The 23424-nt window shown below is 46.6% G+C and overlaps 1 protein-coding gene across 2 annotated transcripts; it reads right to left on the reverse strand.

The window, feature by feature from the left end:
* Positions 1-3029: 3029 nt before the first annotated feature.
* tgm1l1 (transglutaminase 1 like 1) lies at positions 3030-22229 on the reverse strand. Of its 2 annotated transcripts, none has more exons than XM_030363870.1 (14): positions 22212-22229; positions 18154-18449; positions 17499-17690; positions 14856-15107; positions 11483-11601; positions 10170-10277; positions 9826-10003; positions 8765-8903; positions 7126-7318; positions 6577-6730; positions 5852-6136; positions 5478-5638; positions 5054-5190; positions 3030-4522 (listed from the first exon to the last, which is right to left on the reverse strand). In XM_030363870.1, the coding sequence occupies exons 2-14, from the start codon at positions 18446-18448 to the stop codon at positions 4378-4380; spliced, it is 2358 nt and encodes a 785-aa protein (XP_030219730.1). In that variant the 5' UTR covers position 18449; positions 22212-22229; the 3' UTR covers positions 3030-4377. The 2 variants fall into 2 exon arrangements, with proteins under 2 accessions (XP_030219730.1, XP_030219729.1); XM_030363869.1 differs by lacking the exon at positions 22212-22229 and adding an exon at positions 21995-22190.
* Positions 22230-23424: the final 1195 nt, after the last annotated feature.

The following is a 23424-nucleotide window of genomic DNA, read 5'->3' on the forward strand; positions in this document are numbered from 1 at the left end:
AGAAATAAACGACAACGGAGAGAAGCTTCTAGATATCTGTGCATCAAACAAACTCGTCATTGGAGGGTATATTTCCCAACAAGAACATACATAAGGCAACATGGGTATTGCCAGATCATGTTATGGAAAACCAAATAGATCACACTACAGAACGTGAGACTGGAAAGGAGGAGCAGATATTGCATCAGACCTGCTAATGGCCAGACTAAAACTCAAATTAAAGAAGAACAGGACAGCGCACACGGGAAACTGAAATAAATACAACGTGAACTGCTAAGGGAAGAACAAATAAGAGAAAAAGAAAAGCATCAAGTTCGACAAGCTGAAATACAGCAACAAACTAGAGGAAGAGGTGGAAGAAGCAGCAAGAAACGGAAACATGACAGCTGTATGACAGTACCAGAAAGCTGTCAGGCAAATGCATCAAGGCAGAAAGACCAGTAAAAGATAAAGAAAGCAACACCATCAAGCTATAGGACGGGCCAACTCAATCGATGGGCGTAATACTTTGAAGAGCTGCTTAACACACCCCCACCAGCAAACCCTCCGCATATCCAACCAGCAGAAAACGATCTCCCCATCAGCTGTGACACACCTAGCAGAGATGAGATTCGGACAGCAGTACAGAAACTGAAGAGTGGCAAAGCAGCAGGGCAAGATAACATTCCAGCAGAAACATTAAAGGCTGCCTTGAACACTACTGTATAAATGCTATATCCACTCTTCAGAAAGGTATGGGATGAAGAAAAACTGTCACCTGACTGGAAAGAGGGCTTTATTAACAAGATCCCAAATAAAGGTGACCTTGGAAATTGTGCCAACTATAGAGGGATCACACTACTCTCGGTACCGGGGGAAGGTGCTAAATAGAATAATACTGGATAGAATGCAAGACGTAGTGAACCAACAACTAAGAGACCAACAAGCAGGATTTAGGAAAAAACTGTCATGTGTCGACCAGATTGCCACCCTTCGTATAATCATTGAACAAATCTAAGAGTGGAACTCCCCATTGTATATCAACTTTGTTGACTACGAAAAGCTTTCGATAGCGTGCACAGAGAGACTGTCTGGAAACTATTGAGAACTCATGGAGTGCCCACTAAACTAGTGAACATGATTTAAAGCAGCTAAAAGGGAATGACATGTAGAGTTACATGAGGGACAACTCACTAACCAGTTTGCAATCAAGACGGGGGTTAGACAGGGCTGCCTGTTATCCCCATTCCTGTTTCTCCTAGTCATTGACTTGGTAATGAAAACTGCAAATGAAGGAAGCAATGGAATCCAGTGGACATTATGGACACAACTAGAAGACCTGGATTTCGCAGATGACTTGGCACTACTTTCACACAATCACCATCAGATACAAGAGAAGACGACTCTACTCGTAGAAACATGAGCCCAAGTGGGCCTTAGCATAAACAAGGGAAAGACAAAAATAATGAGGATGAACACAAATAGGGGTGAGCCAATAACACTAGAAGTGGAGTATTTTTCCTACTTGGGCAGCATCATCAACAAAGAGGGAGGGACCGATGCAGACATCAGCTCCAGAATAGGAAAGGCATTTGTACAACTGAATATATGGCGCTCAAAGGAGGTACAACAACAAACAAAAGTATGAATCTTCAACTCAAATGTGAAATCAGTCCTGTTCTATGGAGCCGAGACCTGGACAATAAATTCTACAGCAAGCTAAGAACAAACCTTCATAAACGGATGCATGAGAAGAATTCGGCAAGATCACCAATGAAGACGATTGGACGAGGACAAAGCAAACACTAGATACAAAATTGGACAAAGAAGACGTAGATGGATTGGGTATACCCTTCGTAAACCAATGTCGAATACCACCAGACAGGCTCTGACGTGGAACCCCCAGGGGAAGAGAAAGAGAGGTCGGCCTAGAAACACCTCGCAGAGGGAGTTCCAGACAGACATAAAAAAGATGGGATGCCCCTGGTCACAGATAGAAAAGAAAGCCAGCAACCAAGTTCTCTGGAGATCCTTTGTCGACGGCCTATACCCCCCAAGGGGTGTCAAGGCATAAGAAGAAGATGAATATTTATTTTGTTTATCCATTTGAGAACATTGTTTCTCAAACTTTTTATCCCGCGTATTTGTCTCCCCAGGTACCACAATTATGAACGATGTTATAAAATATAACAAAATACAATAGCGTAGGCCTGCAGCCCTATTCAGCTACACACAGCTCACGCAGGAGGCACATTTAACAATTGTATACCCACAAACTTTTTTTAGAAAAGCTTAAAGGGGACATATTATACCACTGACAACACATGTGGGCGTGTCCACCTAGATGTATGACGGATAGATAAGCAACGTTTGCTACAGTCCACTGGGTAGGCTGGTAGACTGATCTATCCAGCACACATAGGTGGACTCGCCCAACTGACCCCGCAATGTCAGAAGCTGCACATTTTCAAAACGGCTTGTAATGGCTAATCACACTCACACCTGGTGGTATAATATGTCCCCTTTAATTATTATTAGGCTAATGAGATGGCTGCGTGTTCGGTCATAAGATGAAGTTTGACATGCGATGGTTTCATGGATTAATTTCTAAGAAAATCACCAAACATACCGCCTGTAATCTGTTCAATGTCACTGTTTTTTACAGTTCTCCACGGTCGAAGTGTTTTTGAACCTTTAATAATTGTTTTGTTGATTCCTCTGCGCAACACTAAAAAGCGCATCGCGTACCACAGTTGAGAGAACCACTGCGTTAGAACGTTAAAACGGCAAACATATCAAATGCTCCCATTTGGCCACTAGAGGCCAGTAAAACATTATCTATCTTATTTCGAGGAGCTACCCCAACCAAGGCATTCTTTTTTTCTCTCAAGACTAGTTAAATATTTGAGGTTGTAATTATGTAACGCTTCCGATTAATGGCTTCTTTCAGTGTGAGGGGAAAAGTTACAGGTAAGTACATGTTTCCCCCTCTGCTCCTACCTCTGAGCTCATCCTGCCTTCCACACCTTCAATAATGACATGGTTGCCCATCGTTTTACTGTATTTGACTTTATTAGCGTCACAATAAGTAAAAAAAACAACAGTAAAACACAATTTAGTTGGATAAATACGGTGATGCATTATTAAAAATATATTTGTTCTTTTCACATTTGTTTTTAGTGGCTGAAAAGCAGGAAGGGGGGGGGGGGGGGGGCTAAGGGAAGTTTTCGTGCCCTTGGTGGGGACAGGGACAGGGGGGGTAAGGGAAGTGTTCATGCCTGTCTTGGTAGATGAACGAGCTGTACAAACAGTAGAAAGTGATTTAAAATGAGCAAACAGATTATTGCGAGTTATAACATAATACTGACGTCAGTGTTCAACATATAAACTGTCACAATCAGGTGAATGGCATAGCACCACGTTAGTCTTGATTTTTTACGGTATCTAAACCGGTCGTTCTTACGCAAACACCACCTCATATTACACTCAATTTGGACGGCAAAAAACAGAAATAAAATGTAATATAATAAAATAATAAAAAAAAACGAGAATAGTCTAATGTATTTGTTATTTGACTAAGGGGTTGTCCTTCAGGTGAGCTGTGTAAGGCACATTGTAGGTAACCATTGTTTCCTCACTCAGCTTAGCTTAAGTAATAGCAAAATCAGTGCATGTGTGTCACCGAAGTGACATAGATAACACACTATATACATAGACACATGTTTCTGTGTGACTTCAAAGTTATAAATGCTACTCTAGCGTTCACTTCCTTATTAGGGTTTATTCCTAGACGCGTATCGTGCACTATATAAACGTATGTGTACAGTTTTTGTCCCACAAATAAAGTGTGGGACAATAGAAAATGAAATACAATGGCCATGTTACACAATGATAATAACACTGACGGTTTCATCATGTCATGCATCCAAAATTGATGCGTGATCAACCCATGTGCACAGCTTAACCCCTTCTTGTTCTCACCTGGCCTGTATCTGAATGACGTCGCATCTCGTTAGATAAAAGCCATCTTCCAGCCCACACACTCAGTGAGGAGGTCAACTGTCAGAAGGTATAGTGGCTGCGCTGTTCACCTCCCAGCCCCACTAAGTAATGGGTTTGATTCCCCTCTCCATGACAGCATCGTAGCCTGTAGGTGTCCCTGGCCTAGGAGGCCTTAACCCAGACCTGTATCTAAATCCACTGTTAGTCACGTCACGAGGGATAAAATCCTCTATGGACGACTAAATTGTACAAATGTTTAAATCGGACCATCCACCATGCCATGGGGTTGACTTGATGACCGTGATCCTTTCAGTGCTTGGCCCACCCAGCGGTGATGGGTGGGCGGGTTGGTGGGCCGGGCTGCATGTGGAGGATGGAGGGTCACCTTCCTGGGCCTCAGGCCTCCAGGACCAGGATGTCTGCCACCCCGTGGACCTGGCTCATCTGCTTACAGTCCAGGGACACCACCAGCTTCTTGAGGCCCGGCTGGGTGGGCACGAAGTGCTCCGTCACCCTCACCGTGGAGTTGGCGCCCACATCCCTGCAGGAGGAGAAGAGAGGAGAGGGGGGGACGCAGGAGAGGGAAGGCGAGAGGTCAGGGGAGATATCACTAAACATTGACAGGGAGGGGAAAGTTAGAGAGGAACCAGAATTTTAATGTGTGTGTGGGTGTGGGTCTGTGTCTGTGTGTCTTTATGTATGCATATATGTATGTATCTAAACGCAAGAACAGCACCATCTATGGAGGGGATGTTGGAAATGCGGTGTGTGTGTGTGTGTGTGTGTACGTAATGTATGTATGTATATATACATGTATGTGTGTGTGTAATATGTATGTGTGTCTCTGTGTGTGTGTATGTAATTTATGTGTGTGTGTGTGTATGTATGTATGTAATTTATGTGTGTGTGTGTGTGTGTGTGTGTGTGTATGTAATTTATGTGTGTGTGTGTGTGTGTGTGTGTGTGTGTGTGTGTGTGTGTGTGTGTGTGTGTGTGTGTGTGTGTGTGTGTGTGTGTGTGTGTGTGTGTGTGTGTGTGTGTGTGTGTGTGTGTTTATAAAGAATCTCCTTACCCCACCACCACCTTGTGGCCCTTCTGCAGCCCCAGGCCCTCCACCCTGATGACCACCCCCTGCAGGGTCCGGGGCAGCGGGTTGGTGAAGCTGATCTTAGCAGACATCTCCTTACCCACCTGCGCGTCTCCCACGGGCTGTAGACACACAACCAGTCAGTCAGACACAGGACCAGTCAGACACACAACCAGTCAGATACAGAACCAGTTAGTCAGTTGGACACACACCTAGTCAGTCAAACCCAGAAGTAGTCAGGACAACACATAACCAGTTAGTCAAACACAACACCAGACTTTGATCTTTCAGTGTCTTACTACATGTTTTACTACACTACAAGAATACGTACATGAAAATCTGTGCTAACAGCTAACATCATGCTACGTCCCACACCATGCTACACTCCATGCTCTTCGGAGGGGCCTACCTTGACTTCCAGATCGGGTGTGCGCAGTCGGAAGGTGGTCTGGTGGGCCAGGACCTGCTGGGTCTCAGAGACCCGGCCGGACAGGGTGAGCATCATGGCGGCCTGGTCCACCAGCTGGTCCTGGTACAGCTGGTAGGGCAGCACCCAGTCGATGGTCTTCTCTGTTGGGTACCACACAGAGCCATTAGTACGTTAGTCCGGTCATTTCCTCTGCGTTTAACACCACCGCCATCTTCATTTTCATCACCACCACCACCATCATCTCCGTCTTTATTAACATCACCATCATCATCATAACCCCCACCAACCCCACCCCCATCATCATCATCACCACCCCCACCATCATCATCATAACCCCCATCACCAGCGCTCACCTTCATCTGCCAGCAGGTGGATGGTCAGCGTCTCCTTCTTCACGGTGCCCTTCAGCACGCCCGTGTAGTACATGACGGACGCCTGGCTGTGCAGCGCGGTGGAGCGCGGCGAGGAGCTCAGGTTCTTCACCTTGATGCTCAGGTGGGCGTCGGCCCCCATGTGGGGCCCCTCCCCGTCCATCGTCACCTCCACCTTCACGTCCTCGGCCAAGGCCACGGAGTACGTGTCGGGCTTGCTGCCGTAGCGACTGGCCGTCTCCACGGAGATGCGCTCCTCTTCCGAATCTGGGGGAGGGAGGGAGGGAGGGAGGGAGGGAGGGAGGGAGGGAGGGAGGGAGGGGAGAGACGGGTCAGACTTTGGTACTTCTTTAAAAAAATTTGAACTAGAGGAAATATGGAGAAGTAATAGAGGAGATTTGGAGGACAAATAGAGCTATGCTGGAGAAATAGACGAGGTATGGAGGAGGAATTTTTGAGATATAAGAGGTTTTGACCCCTTACTGGAAAAAGAAAGGTTGGATACTTGACACCAAATATCTCTAAAGGGCAAGTGAGGACTCCCCAGCACCCCAAGAGGGGCAGAAACCATGAGAAGGAACCCAGGGATCCCTCCTACCAGGAACGGCCAGGGGGGCAAGAGGTCCCACATGGGCAGACTTTTAGTGGCACAAACCCAAGCAGAATCCCCTGAGCTGGCCCTGAGCGGGTGGGGTACTCGGCAGTACCTTCACTGTGCTTGTAGAGCTTAGTGATGTCGGCCCTCTCGTCGGAGCCCACCGCCTTGGTGCTGATGAAGTGGCCCACTGCCTTCTTCTCGCTGTAGATCTGGGCGAAGGTCCCGTCCAGGTTCCTCTGCCAGTAGATCTTATCGCTGTTCACCTGGCGGGGTAGGGGGAGAACGGTGAGAAGACTGGGGGCCGTACGGCCCACACTGCTCTGTCGGCCGGAGCCTTCTACTGTGGTTACAATGCTGGGTGTCTGGTGCTCTGCAGCTCCAGCACCGCATCAGGGGGACACAGGATTAAGGTGGAGGCAGATGTTTGCTCATCACTATGTTTCTATATTTATTTCAGGATTATTCCAGGATTATATAATATGACAATAAAGACTTCAACCATTACCCCTCTAATCTGAATTCCCTGTAAAGTCACTTTTAGATAAAACGTTTTAGATGAAAGCCTCCCCTGCTAAACGACTAAAAAGTCGAACGTAGACATCGAACATAGACGGATGAAAGGGGAAAGCGTTAAGCGTTGCGTGTCCATTGCGCTCACCTCGGCGAAGACGAAGGGCGTGTCGTACTTGAGGAAGACCTGTCCGGCGCGGATGGCGTTGACGGAGGCGGGGCCGCAGCGGAAGGTGCCCTGGCTCGTCTCCTGGGGGGTGGAGTCCACCGCCTGCCAGCCGCCGTGTCCCGGAGGCAGGTCGGGACGCGCCATCCAGCAGTCGTTCCAAACGTGGAAGTTCCTGTGGGGTCACGTCACACCACGTCACGGGGCAATAGTGCTATGGCTACGTCACGACGCTGGGATGACGCGTGACATCCACCGAGTCACGCTGTCATGGAGATGCGTGACACGCACGACAAAAACACGACGCACAACAACGTGTTTTTCATGTCATTCGACACCAGATGTGCACTGACCATGTGTGACTGATGTGGTAATAGTTAAAAAATGCACAAATCCAGGGTTGAACCATAAAACGGCAAATGCATTCCACATGCGCGCCGCCACCCGTCCTCCCCCAGATGAATGAGGTCATTAAGTTCATTCAATTGAAAACATAACGAAACCTCCCCCAGGCAGGGCGGGCCTCCCCCAGCTGGGTCGGATCACAAGCAGCATGTCCCCCTGACGTTGATCAGCCGTGCTGGGCTGTATCAGAACACGTGGCGTGACAGAGTGCCGGCTTTTTAACCCCCGGCTGGGGCAGGTGTGTGTGTGTGTGTGGGGGTGGGGGGGGGGATCTAAATATACAGGACATTCCGAGTGCCCGGGATTCCTCGGGGTCAGACGGAGGCACCCCCACATGACACCTCAGAGAGGGGGTGGGGGGTGGGGGGTCTCTAGGAGTAGCTGTAGGCCAGGGGCCCACAAGCAGGCTCTGGAGGGGGCGTGGGCGGATTACGTTCCGTGTTGGTGTCTGATTATGTCATCCAGTGGATGATACACATCGTGAGTCACGGCTGTTGTTTTTGTACTAAGATTTTGTTAAAGTTGTTATGGGAATGTATTGAATTGAATCATTCTTTACAGCGAATGATATCTATAGATGTCCTGCTTTACAGTCAATGTATTTTTCTTTCATACGTTGTTGTATCAAGGACTCCGCATGGACACATTAAAATGGATCGTACTCAAAACAGGAGAGAACCCGCTCCGATGTTGAATAACACTTGTTCCCCAAGCGGACAACTCTTGCAGCACACCTCTTGCTCTGGGTGTTGGCCGGTGGCGACGCCCAGAGCATTTGCCGTAAGAGAGACACTCACCACAAGAAAGACCGTAAGAGAGGCTCTTACCACAATAGAGACGGTAATAGAGGGTCTTACCACAAGAAAGACGTAATAGAGGCTCTTACCACACAGAGAGATGGTAAGAGACTCTCTTACCACACAGAGACGGTAAAAGATTCTCTTACCACACAGAGACGGTAAGAGATTCTCTTACCACACAGAGACGGTAAGAGATTCTCTTACCACACAGAGACGGTAAGAGATTCTCTTACCACACAGAGAGATGGTAAGAGAGGCTCTTACCACACAGAGAGACCTTAATAGAGGCTCTTCCTACAAGAGAGACGGTAAGAGAGGTTCTTACCACACAGAGAGACGTAAGAGAGGCTCTTACCAAACAGAGAGACGGTAAGAGAGGCTCTAACCACACACAGAGACGTAAGAGAGGCTCTTACCACACAGAGTCTTTGTTGAGGTGGTTGATGGGCTCCATTTCCTCGTCCAGGTAGACGTCGGTGGTGAGGGACACGTCGGTGTCGTGGGCCGACTGGAAGTTGGTCACGCTGCGGGCCGGGATCCCCAGGCACCGGAGCACTATGGGCGGAGAGAGAGAGATGAAGGCATAGGTTCTCAAATGGGTCCGGGTTCTGGGTTTGCACCCAAATGTCCGCAGTCATTGGTCTGCAAGTCTGCAAGCCCCCTCTGTTTAGTGACATGCATCCAAACCTTCACTTCGGCCATAACATGTGCAAAAAACAGCGCCTGGTGTTATGGGGTTCAATTCCTACTGGGGTGGCAATGTATGCACTCTAGTGGGGGATTGAACCAGCGACCCCTTGATTGGAATACTTAAGTTCTCTTATCACAAAGCCAACTGACCACAGCCATCGTGTTCGGCAGTGACAGCGTTCTCAAGGCTTATTGGAAGTGAGGAAGAACCCTGTCACACTTTCTGTTACACACGCACACACTCTCGCACGTTACCAACGCTGCCTTTGACAAGGCTTGCATGGAACTTGCATCGCCCTCGGCTCAGTGAAAGCCGGCCACACGGCGGCCTGCGTCGGTCCATCTGTCCCTAGCAGTGATGGCAGGAATGCAGAGGAGTGGTATTTTGATAAGAGCTATGGCTAGCTTCTATCAGGGGCCACTGCGCTATCTCCTAAGTTGTGAGATTGGCCAGTAAGAGTTCAGGAAATCTTTGGGCACATGTGCACAAAGACATAGGCTAGCATTGGCTTTATAATCTAAAGTTCTACATCTATGCTAGTGACTTGTATGAAATACCCTGGGTTGAAATGCTGGTGTAGCGTGCATGCAATTTTGGCCCTGGGGTTTCTCAGGTTTCAGTCCTAGGAAACCCCCCCCCCCCCCCCCCCCCCCCCACACACACACACACACACACACACATACACACACACACACCCACACACATCCACACCTCCAGACACACACACCCAGCCACACCCACACCCATGCACACACAGTCATGTAGTGGGACAGACGACACACACACCTGTGTTGGTGACCCCAGAGAAGACCCAGCACTGTCCGTAGGCCACGGGCGTCCCATCGGCCTCGTGGTACTGCTTCAGGATGTCCACGCTGCTGCTCCACGCCGCGGGGCTCGTCCCGTCGCTGTAGTCCCCGCTCCAGTTCCCGATCAGAACGCCGTAGTCGTCCTGCGCGTTGATCTGGGGGAGGGGGAGGAGACAGGGAGTGAGGTCACAAAACCAAGTGATGTCACTAAAGGGTGGATGGATGAGGATGGGTGATGAGAGTGTTTGATTGGTAGGCTGTCTATGTGTGATGCACAAAAAGGAATGTGAGGAAGAGTATGTAGAAGAGTAGCAGTCTCACCATGGCGGAGATGACCCGCACCACGTTGATGGGGTCCCAGCGGCCAGCGGGGGCGATCTCACTCTTCTCCAGCAAGAACAGACACGCCTCCAGAATACCCTCCTGGAACTACACCGAACAACACACAGGAACAGCTTAATAACTAGCTCTAGTAGACCACACAGAGGAACAGCTTTGACAGCTCTAGAGGAACAGCATAACTCGCTCTAGGGGAGCATCTTAACTACGAGCTCTAGTGAAACACAGAGGAACAGCTTAATAACTAACTCTAGTGAAACACACAGAGGAACAGCTTAATAACTAACTCTAGTGAAACACACAGAGGAACAGCTTAATAACAAACTCTAGTGGAACACACAGAGGAACAGTTTAGCAAGAAACTATAGTTGAATATACAGATGAACAGCTTGATAACTAGCTCTAGTGAAACACACAGAGGAACAGCTTGATAACTAGCTCTAGTGTAACACACAGATGAACAGCTTGATAACTAGCTCTAGTGAAACACACAGAGGAACAGCTTGATAACTAGCTCTTGTGTAACACACAGAGGAACAGCTTGATAACTAGCTCTAGTGTAACACACAGAGGAACAGCTTGATAACTAGCTCTTGTGTAACACACAGAGGAACAGCTTGATAACTAGCTCTAGTGTAACACACAGAGGAACAGCTTGATAACTAGCTCTAGTGTAACACACAGAGGAACAGCTTGATAACTAGCTCTAGTGTAACACACAGAGGAACAGCTTGATAACTAGCTCTAGTGTAACACACAGAGGAACAGCTTGATAACTAGCTCTAGTGTAACACACAGAGGAACAGCTTGATAACTAGCTCTAGTGTAACACACAGAGGAACAGCTTGATAACTAGCTCTAGTGTAACACACAGAGGAACAGCTTGATAACTAGCTCTAGTGTAACACACAGAGGAACAGCTTGATAACTAGCTCTAGTGTAACACACAGAGGAACAGCTTAACCACTAACTTCAGAGGAAAACACACAGGAACAGCTTAACAACTAACTCTAGTCAATATAGCTTGTTATTAAGCTGTTCCTCTGTGTGTTCCACTAGACTCTAGTGGAAAACACAGAGGAACAGCTTAATAACCTTGTAACAGGAAATAATTATAATATGACTACACCTCAGAAAAATCCTCTCCAGGGAATTCCTTATGATATGAATTCACTCTTCCTGTAAATAAGATTCATTGCAAAAACTCTTAGGATGAGCAGGCAGCGAGTCCACATCCAAGCCAAAAGAGCGGATGTGCACGGGCGACCAAAGCACTTCTTGGACAGCGCTCGCACCTGTCCAAAGTTCCAGGTCCGGGCGCCGATCTGTTTCTCGGTTCCATAGTAGATCCTCCCGGTGTCGTTGAGAACGTACTCGTTCCTCTCGTCATCGTCGTCCAGGAACACTGAGTCATCTGCATAGACCCACAAACAGATATACATTATGGAATTGAACCTGAAGATCAATGTCTCACCTCGGCTGGCTGACAGACACGTGAGCCAAAGTGAGACCAATGACAGCCCAAAGACAGCCCAATGCGGGAGGGACTCTGGGTTAGGGGGCTTCTTGCTCAAGGGCCTACAGGTAAACTGCAGACAATGGGGGATCCAACCCAGAACCTTCCAGCTTGGAGTTGAACACATTAACCACTCAGCTAGTTTCCCTTCATTGTAAGGGCAATTGTTAACAAACTAGCAAAATAATAATTCACCATTAATAACAAAACAAATCATTGACAAATCTTTTCATAAGCATTCTTCATCTTTATCTATCCATAAATCTATCTTCAACCTTCCATTCCAATCTATCTCAACCCATCTTTATCTATCTATAAATAATCTTCTTTACCCATCGTTAGGTATCCATACATCTTTCGTCTAAGTATACCTTTAAGGCCCATAAGGCCCCATACGGCCCCTGATTAAAGTGACAGTGAGCTCATGACCCTGGCCACTGTGATTCAATAGGCTAGGAATGTGGATTTCCTTCTCACAGAAGAACTGAAAGTGGCCCCTGGGGCCAGGAAGCGCTGGAGAAACACAATGACAGCATGGTGCTATAAGAGGTGGCCCCAAACTTTACTAGAGAAACAGGAAATGATGCGTACTCTGGGTGGTCAGCCCCAGCCATGTTGGACTGGTGTCACTGGATTTGAACCGCAAGTTTTGTTTAAAAAAGGGTTTTCCGACTCACTAAAGTGGCGACAACTCTTTGGCTCCTACTTCTCGACAGGAAGGCACACACACACACAGCCTCTTTGCTCTCCTCCACAAAGCAATGTACCTGTTTTAATGTCCCCCAGTTGGCCCCAAAGGAGTCATTCTCTCTCTATCTCTCCCTCTCCCTCTCCCTCTCCCTCTCATAGTTTTGGAGAAGTGAAAAACAGAAAGTGTGTCTTTCGTTATGTGCTGCTGTTGGCTTCAGCCCAAATGTTCATGCTCTCTCTCTCTCTCTCTCTGCGTTTTGTTTGCACGAGGATGTGATTATCAGTGAGAGGCGGCCAAGGGAATTTTGCAGCAGGGGGGGAGAGAAGAGGAGGAGTGGAGAAAAGTGGGGAGACGAGGAGGAAGGAGGGTGAGTGTAAGAGGGAGGTTAGCCGAGGACAAAGACGGGACAGGAGGAAAATTAATAGGAGGGGAGGAGGAGAAAAGCAGAGGAGGGGAGGAGAACAAGGGAAAGTTGGATTAAAGTACAGCCCTGCAGGGTTGGAGGTGTGTGTGTGTGTGTGTGTGTGTGTGTGTGTGTGTGTGTGTGTGTGTGTGTGTGTGTGTGTGTGTGTGTGTGTGTGTGTGTGTGTGTGTGTGTGTGTGTGTGTGTGTGTGTGTGTGTGCTGGGGGTTTCACAGAAGAGTGAGCGAGGGCAAAAAGAAGAAAAGGAAAGCTAAGGAGCATTCGAGATGAACAGGACAGAGGAGAAAGAGACGCCAGGGAGAGAGGAGGAGGAGGAGGAGGAGGAGGAGGAGACACAGGGAGCTGTGGAGCGGGAGAGAGGGGAGGAAGGGAGGCTAGGGGATGAGTGAGGGAGAGGGGAGAGAGGAGGGAGCAAAATGTTGACCAAGAGCGGGGTGGAGGAGGATGGAGGAGACGGAGGAGCTGTCGATAGAGGGGTGGAGGAGGCAGGAGGAGGCATAGAGAGAGGGGCGTGGAGTAGGATATGTTCAGAGACGGCAGAGGAAGGTACAGAGAATCTGAAGTTATTTCACAGTACAGCTCTGGAATTACGTGTGTGCTTGTGTGTTCATGCTTGTGCGTATGTGGGTTTGTGCATGTGTGTTTGTGTGTGCGAGTGTGTACTTCTGTGTATACCGTGTGTGTTTGCGCGCGTGTGTTCCTGTGCGTGTGTGTGTGTTTGTCCATGTGTGTGTGTAGGTCCATGTGGGTGTGTGTGTGCGCTTGTGTATGTGCGTGGGTGTGTGTATGTGCATGTGTGTGCGTGTGTATGTATGGGCGTGGGTGTGTGAGTGAAGCATGTTGTAAAACAGAAGACAGACGTCTGGATAAGGGAGAGACGGAGGGAAGGATGGGTGGAGGTCTCAAACAACAGAGGGGGAGTAAGTAAGAAAGCAAGGAAGAGAGAGAGAGAGAGAATTTCTAGCGCAGAGAGAGTGAAGCAGATCTAGAGAGAAAGATAAGAGAGTCACAGCTGCAAGATGGCCATGTGCAAGACCCATGATGATTCACACAATAAATGTGGTATTCTGTGTTTTTTTTTACTTTTATGAGCATGAAAATAATGATTGAGTGAGGGAGGAAGGAAAGGAGAGAGAGAGAAAGCGATAGAGGAGAAAGGGAAAGAGAGATGGAGAGAGTGCAAGCGAGCGAGAGAGCACATTGGGCACACAGCCAACAACAGCACATAAACCAAGACACACTCTTTGTTTTTCGGTTTCGCAACCCTCTAGCCACCGCTCTGGTTTTTCTTTGTTAACAACCTAAGCGGTTGAATTAATAATTATTTGGAAATAGTTTACATTTTTTACTTTAAACTTTTAACGACTGCATACCAACTGACAAAAGAGCAGAGCTAATAATCAACGGCTGAAGCCCCCTCTGACTCCTATATCGAACGACCAGGACAAAGTTCTAGAGTTGAAGAGGGATGAGAACCAGAGAGCAAACATCTGGATGTTTGTTTAATCGGATCCCAAGGGTAGTGCCAAAGTAACTTTTGACATGAGTGGGAAGAATTCAACTCACTTGCAACTTGTCGCTATCCATCATGTAGCCAAGAGAATCTCCCTCTGTCTGCGTGTGTGTGTGTGTGTGTTTGTGTGTGTGTGATTGTGTGACCTAATGTTTCTGGCGTCACTACAACACATTTGTTTCTGTTCCCGTTGTATAGTTATTCATCTTGTCTATCAGCCCCACCAACAGCTAAACTAATTATACTGAAACAAGGCAAGCCTTGTTTATCTGATTCAGCAAAACGTTTTTCAGACATAAAATAAAAGTCTGAAAACGGTTTTCGGTAAAAAAATTATAATATTTTTGTCAACGCAAAAAAAAAAATAGTAACAAAATAAACAGTCAAAAGAAGAATCTGGTGAAGCAGGAATTGGTTAGAAGAAGTTTGGTCGGAACTGATTTTGAGGACTACTACAAGAATGTTGACGACAGATCCTTTGGCCCGCTCTACACGTTCATGTAATGGGACTGGATGATGCGTTACCTTCACACCAGGGGTTGAACAGCATCACCACCTTCTTGCCGGCCTCGTGGACGGTGACGTCACCGCCCTTGGCTGAGCAAGTGGTGACAGAGAGTGCGTACACACCCACCACCGCCTTGGGGGTGGAGTTGACCGACAGCTTCACCGTGTTGCCGATCTGCTCCACGATCTTGGCTTCCCACCGGTCGTCCTCTAGATCGTCTACCAACGGCACGATGATGTGGGTGCCCTTGGACACGATGGGCAGAGGACCTGAAAGAGAACAGGCGACTTGTTACGCATTTAGTATTACTTTTTTTGATAGTTTGTTTAAATGTATTTTTTTTCATATTTTCTGATTTCCTGCTCCCGTACCATGGATGTGAACCTCCATTGATGAAGAATAGGAGGGAGGATGACTGTGATCTTGTGTACTTTTAGTTGCTGGTTGATTTATATGGTGTACTGTGTTTTGATGGAGTTACATTAGGATCCATTTAGAAAATATGATATGATACGATGCTGAACGCACTGTTGTTGACAGCTGATTGTTGCCAACACATACTCTGCCAAAACAATTACAAAGAAGAACAAAGTTAAGGACTGTAATCATGTGGCAGGGAGCGGGAAATCCATAATTCCACTGGCACTGTCTTTCGTAGATACAGAATTTCATAAGTACTACGTTTGAACAGCAACCCATTTCCAACAGCGTTGATAAACAAGACTCTTCTCTGGGCCGATTCGCTAGATAGACTGCAGAGCTGCGGACCACAGACACATTGAAAGTATTGAGCTGGTAGAACCTTTATCTATTCTGACATACCAGTAAACAGACTTTGGCCAGATGTGGAGCAGGGGGTTGCATGAGAGTAAATGCAGATGTTGTTTGCATACCTCAGCAGGGAGGAGGTTTGTACTCAGCTTCCCAAAAAAATAAGAAGTAAAGGGATCCGGATATTTTTGTGCAGAACTATTTATTTGGGCTGCAGCACCCTGCAGTGGTGCTGGCAGCCGATTGTCGTCAAGGTTACGGGGTTAAAGAGAGACAGCATTGTTCGGTTGAGATCTCCCCCTCCCTTCCTCTCTCACTACTCAATACTTGGAAGGAATAGAAAAAAAAAAGTCTCCTTTGCCAACGACTTGGGAAACTATCATCGACTGTTCTTGGGTCCATGGGTCCTTGTCATCAATGATTGAATTGCAAAAACGTACATTGAGATTCAAAGCCAGAACCTCTCGGGCTTGGAGACAAACACCCTAACCACTAACACATAGCTCCCCACACCGTAAATCCTCCCTATTGGCTGGAATAACAATAACAACTCACAATAACATATGTACGACAATCGGTTTTGCAAGTGATTTCCGCTCACGCTTAAACAGACATTTTTATTTCCCTCTTTGGAATGTTTCGGTTTGCTGATTGTTTTCATTTTTTTCCCGCTTCCTCCCGTTCCCTTCCTGGATTGGGACCTTCCCAACACACTCTCCCAACTCCCTGTTGACACATAGGTGACAGGGAAGAGTGTGTGTGGCCTCCAGCATGGAATGCTCTCCCATGGGTGTAGTGTAATTGTGAGGCCAGTAAAGCCAGGAGAAGAGGAGGAGGGGGTAGAGGAAGAGGGCTGGGTGAAGGCGGTGGAGGAGGGGGAGGAGGAGCAGGGGACGGAGGTGAAGGAGGAGAAGGAGGATGGAAAGGAGCAGGTGAAGGAGGTCAAGGAGGAGCAGAGGAAGGAGGAGCAGGAGGAGACGGTGAAAGAGGTGGAGGAGGAAGATCAGGTTGAGAGGCAGGAGGGGATAGTAGGTAAGGTCTGCTGTCAAATGATTTGCATTAACACTGGGGTGGAGTGTCGCTGAAATGTGCGTTTCGGTTTAATGTGTGTGTGTGTGTGTGTGTGTGTGTGTGAGATTAAGATCCAATAAATAAAAAGCTTTCCTGTTTTGTTTCACTGTGCCTTCATGATCGCCTTCTTTGTTGTCTTTAACTCCTTATCAAAACACTATAGCGTCAGACATTGCGCGTGAGTCACCTCCTTATTACACCCATAAACACGCCTTGGCCTCTTCATCTGTCTCTCTTACGCACACGGCCGTCTCAATGCAATATGATCTGGCACAGCACACCCCGAATGTAGCAGGGGAATGGGGCTGGGTCACTTGTAACTCGTTGCATTTTGGTGATTTTTGGTCATTGTGTGTTATATCTTATTGGTATTTTCATTTAGCAGGCGACCTGGTATTTGATTGGATACAGGTCATCAAGGATGATACAGGGCTGAGCGAGGCTCCTGAGGCTCCTTAATGTCTCTGTCATTACAGGGAGGCATTGCGGATCGAAATCCAGAGCCAGTCAGAACAAAAATTACGTGACTGCAGAGAAAACAAACACACGCAAACCTCGCCATCTTCTGCGGCATTTCCTGCGCCTCAGATATTTTGCAAGTTGCAAAATATATCGGAGCAGATGATGAAATCTCAGCAGATGACGGCATTGGAAACATTGTGTGTGATGATTCAGAAAAGGCGTGATTTGTTTTGATCGTATTTCCCCGTCTCCAAGGTGACCCCACTGGTCCTAACCAACGGAAGCTGCAGTGACAAACAAGTTGGTCCACAAAGGACTTCTTCGGTCACGCCCGGTCTAAATCAATTCGATCCTACCTGTCTTGAGGTCCAGGTGCATGCTGTCCGTGTCCTGGTTGTAGGGCCGGCTCAGCTCCAGCTGGATCTGGAAGGCCTGGCCTCGCCGCAGGACCAGCTCGTCCCCGTGGTAGGCGTCGGTGTGGTGCTCCGTGCGGTTCTGACCCGACTGAGAGCTCAGCAGGTCCACCGCCCGCACACACAGCTTCACCTCTGGTGGAGCCAGGGGAGGGGAGGGGGGGAGAGGGAGAGAGAGGGGGGTTGTTATTACAACCTATCACAACCTGGAGGTCCTTTGAATGAATGGGATTAAATGACAATATTCACTATCATAATCATACTTTTCCGAGTTGTGCAAGGAAAGTTTATTCCTTCAGTTAAAGTACTTTCATAGTGCTATACAAAGGAAGAACTCGCGTGTAAAAAATCCTTAAAAGATAAATAAAATGACATGGAAATGACATGAAAAAAATCAGACGCATGACATTTCTGCTGCATTAACACCCACATGCTCGCCCAAACGATTGATGATATGGTTATTTTTATAAATATAAGTCTCGTAATGATTATAAATGGCTGGCTCCATTTTGGCCAATAAAGGTTACAGAGAATTATAGAACAAAGAAGGATTGCTCCACCAAAGGGAAAGTCATCATGAACGGCTGGGCTATCTCACCCTCCATCTCGTTTCCATTGGTCAGGGGCAGGAACTTGGGCGGGTCCTTGTCGGCAACGGGCGTAAAGGGGACCACCTCGACCTTATTGGTGATATCATAAGAGTTGCTGGCTTGGGGCTCGCAGCAGCACGGGCACATCTTCCGGAACCAGCTGCGACACCCCCCCTCTTCCACCTCTTCCTTCTTGCTGCCGTCATTGGGATTGATTGACACCTGCACCCGGGTGGGCGGAGCCGCACCGGCGTACCGGCCCACTCCAGACACGCCCCTCACTGACGGACGTTCGCTGGGCATTCTGGGAAAAAGGAGGAAGAGGTGATGATTTAGGAGATCAAGAGGCTGCGATAAATGGAATCACAGGAGGAGAGAAGAGGAAAGGAAAGGAGAGAAGGGGAGAATATAAGGGAGGAGAGGAGAGGAGCGGAGAGGAGAGGAGGAGAAGTGAACAGCAGTGGAGCGTTCAGGAGACGAGAAGTCAGGAAGGACAAAGAGGAGAGAGGAAAAGGGGAGGAGAGTGAAGGATATGTCTCGGCTGGTGGTTCTCATGAGCTTTGAGTGCGTACACAACACGGTTCAAACACAGTGTGTCACATGTCCACGCAACCCCCACTGCACCAAACGTGCATTACATGACTCATGTATGCATTCATTTATTTACCAGTAACTATCCAACTTTTGATGGCGTCTCTCCACTTTTGTTTTCCAACGCCCACAACCCTTCTTATTTTCGTTTTACAATTTCCCACAATTACTGCATTCCTGCCTCTCTATCAACTTTCCCAAAACTCTGGGCATTTGTCAGCTACATTTTTCCAAAGCAAAGCCAACGCACTCGGTGTGAGTGATACACTAACAGCTGCAAACAATCTGCCCCACCCCAGCTGTTACAGAGAGAGAGAGAGACAGAAAGAAAAGGAAAGGGGCCGACAGAGAGGGAGAGAGGGGGGGAGAAATGAGAGAGGGGAGAGTGCACATGGAGATTTGCATGCAGGCAAGAATTTATGTGCAGATATGCATGACTACCTGTGTGTGTGTGTGTATATGCTTTCCTGTGTGTGTGTGTGTGTGTGTGTGTGTGTGTGTGTGTGTGTGTGTGTGTGTGTGTGTGTGTGTGTGTGTGTGTGTGTGTGTGTGTGTGTGTGTGTGTGTGTGTGTCCCTCCACACCTCAAACACTCTGCAGATCAACCAAACATGACTAGGCTAGTATGTATTTTCCTCAAATCAAACAAATTGGAAGAAAGATCACAGAAGACGAAATGAAGCGAAGGAACCAACAAACGCCTCCCTTTCACTCGTCCGTATAACTCCCACCATGGGACTCAGGGTCAAGGTCAAATGCCCAACTGCTGTTTACAAGCAGAGAAATTCCCCCTCCCTCGCCTCCCCCACCTCCTCTCATCCTCTGTCTCTTCTCTCTCCCCTCCGTACAGATATAAAAAACCCTGCTAATGGAGTATGTACACAAATGCATCTCATACATAAACACCCTCGAGATACACACACTGCCTCTCCCTTTCTCACACACACACACACACACACACACACACACACACACACACACACACACACACACACACACACACACACACACACACACACACACACACACACACACACACACACACACACACCAGGGACCTCATTTCGTTTATTGGTTTCTAGTAAAACACGACTTAATCTAATACTCTAATTACCCACAGCTGGTCAATAAAATAGAACCAGAGGCTACGTAAAAGTACGTACGTGCGTCCGTGCGTGCGTGTTGAGAGGTTGAAAGGGCAAGGGATCTACATTCTGCTGTAGCATGTGTGTTTGCCACACATGCAGAAACACACACACACACACACACACACACACACACACACACACACACACACACACACACACACACACACACACACACACACACACGAAGAGACAGAAACTCCAGCACAGACACACAGACATAGACTCAAACAAATGCATAAAGACACACATACACACAAAAACACACACTATGCAGCGAATGACGCAGATACACTATGCTTGGACACACGGACACACACACGCACACACACATTCCTCAAACGGTTAAGATAATTGCGTTCCCCTCTCTATAATAACAAATATCTTGTTATATTTAATGAACACATCTATTTTATGTAATGAGTAAGAGTGGTTAGAAACAGCTCTGATGAAGATGATTGAGGAGAAGGATTTGGATCGTGGATGTGAACATTTACGACATCGATTGGATAGAGGAGAGAGCGATCAAATGGAGTTATCTGACCTGATCACAAAACAGGACAGATGACAGCTGAATTGGTGTGTGTGCATGTGTCAAAAAAAACTACTTCATACCTTTAGGAAAAGGCATATATAGACAAAGAGAGAAATAAAGGGAGAGATAAAGAGAGATATGACGAAAGAAAGACAGAGACAGAGAGAAAGACGGACATAGAGAGAAAGAAAGAGATAGAGAGAAAGACAGATTTAGGGAGAAAGAGAGATAGAGAGAAAAACATAGGCTATATTAAGAAAGACAGATGTAGAGAGAAAGACAGATCAAGAGAGAAGAAAAAACAACGACCAAGAGATATAGAGTGAAGACAGAGGTGAAAATAGATGAATCTCGCCGAATTAATTCAATGAATCGGTTTGTCAGATAAGATCGCTCTCCTACATCTCGACATCTCTCAAATATTTGGCCAAACTCTAGTTCTGTTGATTGCGTCACGCCCAGCACACCAATTATTTTTAATAAATAAACATCTTCCTCATAAGTGGGAATTATTCCAAGAAAAACTAAAATGAAAAGACGCCGAATAACGTCTCAACATCGCGTAAACTAAATCTCTACATCCCGTCCTTTGAGACGTCAATAAACCTGGCTTTGAATGATCTCTATGGCAACAGTTCAGAACGGACCAGACAGACGGCAAGAGGCCTACAAGACATAGCATGTGTCACCCAGAGACAGAATCAAGTTCATTCCTCATACACTTGCGGTTCCGTTTCTCGCAATGTGATCACAACATGTTTTCATTATAAGCTAACTAGAGCGCATTGTTCCACTCTAACTTCGTGTTGGCATGGCGACAGCAAGGACGGAATGTCTGCTGAGACGACGTGATAAGAATGTTACCTTAACGGGCCCTGGTGGCTCCTAAACTCACTATTAGAAATATGATGATTAAAGTAATTAGAATTAACGTTTATTATGAGAAGATGTAAGCGTCAAGAATTATAGTCCTACTTTTTAACACGTATATAAATAATTTGCCCTTAATCGGATCAGATAAGTAAAAAAAATATAGGCCTATAATAGTGTCCCATATTAGGGGTATTATTATTAATTAATACGATACTGCTATAATATATCGGTTTTAATTTAAAGGGCTATGATTTTATTCGTGCAGGTCTAAGTTCAAGTTTATGAGCAACCTATAAACTTTAGAATAACGGTCTGTCATTGCATGTCAAGTCCCCGCGGGCGAGGATCAAATCTGTTCTAAAAAAAAAGTTTACGGGTGTCTGGAACACGCGCAAACATTCTCAAACCAGAGCGCGTTTTATGGACGACAATTCCAACACTAAAGATGAGACAGCGTTATGAAAAACAAAGTAGACCTACACTTTATGAGCCCGTTGTTGTTCTCCAAGTCAAGTTTCACGTTCCTAATAAGATTTGGCCATATCGTTAATATCAAGTTAAGACTCAGTCAGCACAAACTCGCGTCAAAGTTCTGCAAACTCTCAACCAACTATGCATAAAGACTGAGGCCATTAAGAAAACGTTATACATTGGTTTTGGAAAAATGTGTTTCGTTATGAAGTGGTGGAAAAGATTGAAACCTTACTTATAGAGAATGTTCTTGAGTAGGTTTCTTGTTGCTCGGCGGACCGGTGACAGCGACTGGAATAACGGGAGGCGTTAAAATGCACGCTTGCTGTTCAGATCGTATATATACCCGTGCCAACCCTGGAATGTACGCGAGGTCCTTCTATAAAAGCGACACACCCCTGTCTCTCTCTTTTCCCCTCGCTCGACCAACCCCGGTGGCCGTGGTTACTCACGCCTTGTATTGATATCCTCCAGTGCGAACTCAAGGTTTGGGTGCGGCATGCATAAGTCAGTGTACACCCGGGAATGACTAAAAAACTAGATTGTAAGGGGGCAGCAGCAACACCCATGCAAAACAAGAGGAAGAGAGAGAGGAGTGAGAGAATGACATATCACAATGTTTCAGCTCCGTTTTCCATGACGGGAAGGCAGTGGAAACAGATGGAGTCAGGACGACAGTTACCTTTCATCACTAGAGCGGTATACTCGACAAAAGTGGGCCCCAATGCCCACCTTGAGGGCAAAGTCTGCCTTTCTGGTCCTGTGCCATATAATTAACTTGTAGTGACTAATGCAAAAGCACAACTAGACTAATAAATAAAGGCCTCTTTTTGGTGAGTTTGCCAATCAAGGACAAGTATGCTATAGAAAATAGTCTACAAAAAAGGTTAAATGTGAAAGTTATTCAAATGTGTCCTTTTCAACTCACCGTGAACTTCCACTTCTCTTAATTTGATGCGGATATGGGACATTTTTAGTTTACAGTTGGTCACAAGGCTGAAATATTTTTTTTCTGAAGATATTGGCTTTAAATTCGTTTTAAGCAAGTGAGGGGACAAAACAATATTCTGAATCACAATATGGTAATCCTTTCCATGAATGTTTTTCCTCATTCTTAATCATTTCCTTCAATTGTGATAATCCTCTAATAATCTAGGTCGCAAGTCACTCAAACAGCTTCAGCACAGCTATGATGAAATGAGTTTTGAGGTCATCTGCTGGCAACAATGGGCCGTACCTCTGAGTGAATTTACAAGGAATCCTAGATGATGTCACAACATCCATCCGGTGGAAACGGATTCTTGCCCAACACGCACATTGGCACCAGGGCGGAGTGGGGCCCTGTCGTTTGTCCATGCTGGGCTACTGTAGAAACATGGAGGTGCATCCTAGCATCTGTGGGAGAGGACCCGCTCCCTATGTATATATAAATGCCTCAATCTAAGGTAATTTCTTATTTTCATGGGATTATAGACAAATTGAAAAGTACTTGATGAGTATAATATTCAATTTCTGCCAAGTCTGTTCCACTAGATTCCTCCAAATTGTACACCTTTAAAAGCACTGTTATTTTCAACAAAATAACCACTTTCATCCAAAGTGATTTGCAGTGAATTCAGATACACGTCATCAAAGAGCAGGTAGGGGTTTGAGAGTAGAAAGACA

The sequence above is a fragment of the Gadus morhua genome, chromosome 8, assembly GCF_902167405.1.
Source record: "Gadus morhua chromosome 8, gadMor3.0, whole genome shotgun sequence".
NCBI lineage: Eukaryota > Metazoa > Chordata > Actinopteri > Gadiformes > Gadidae > Gadus > Gadus morhua.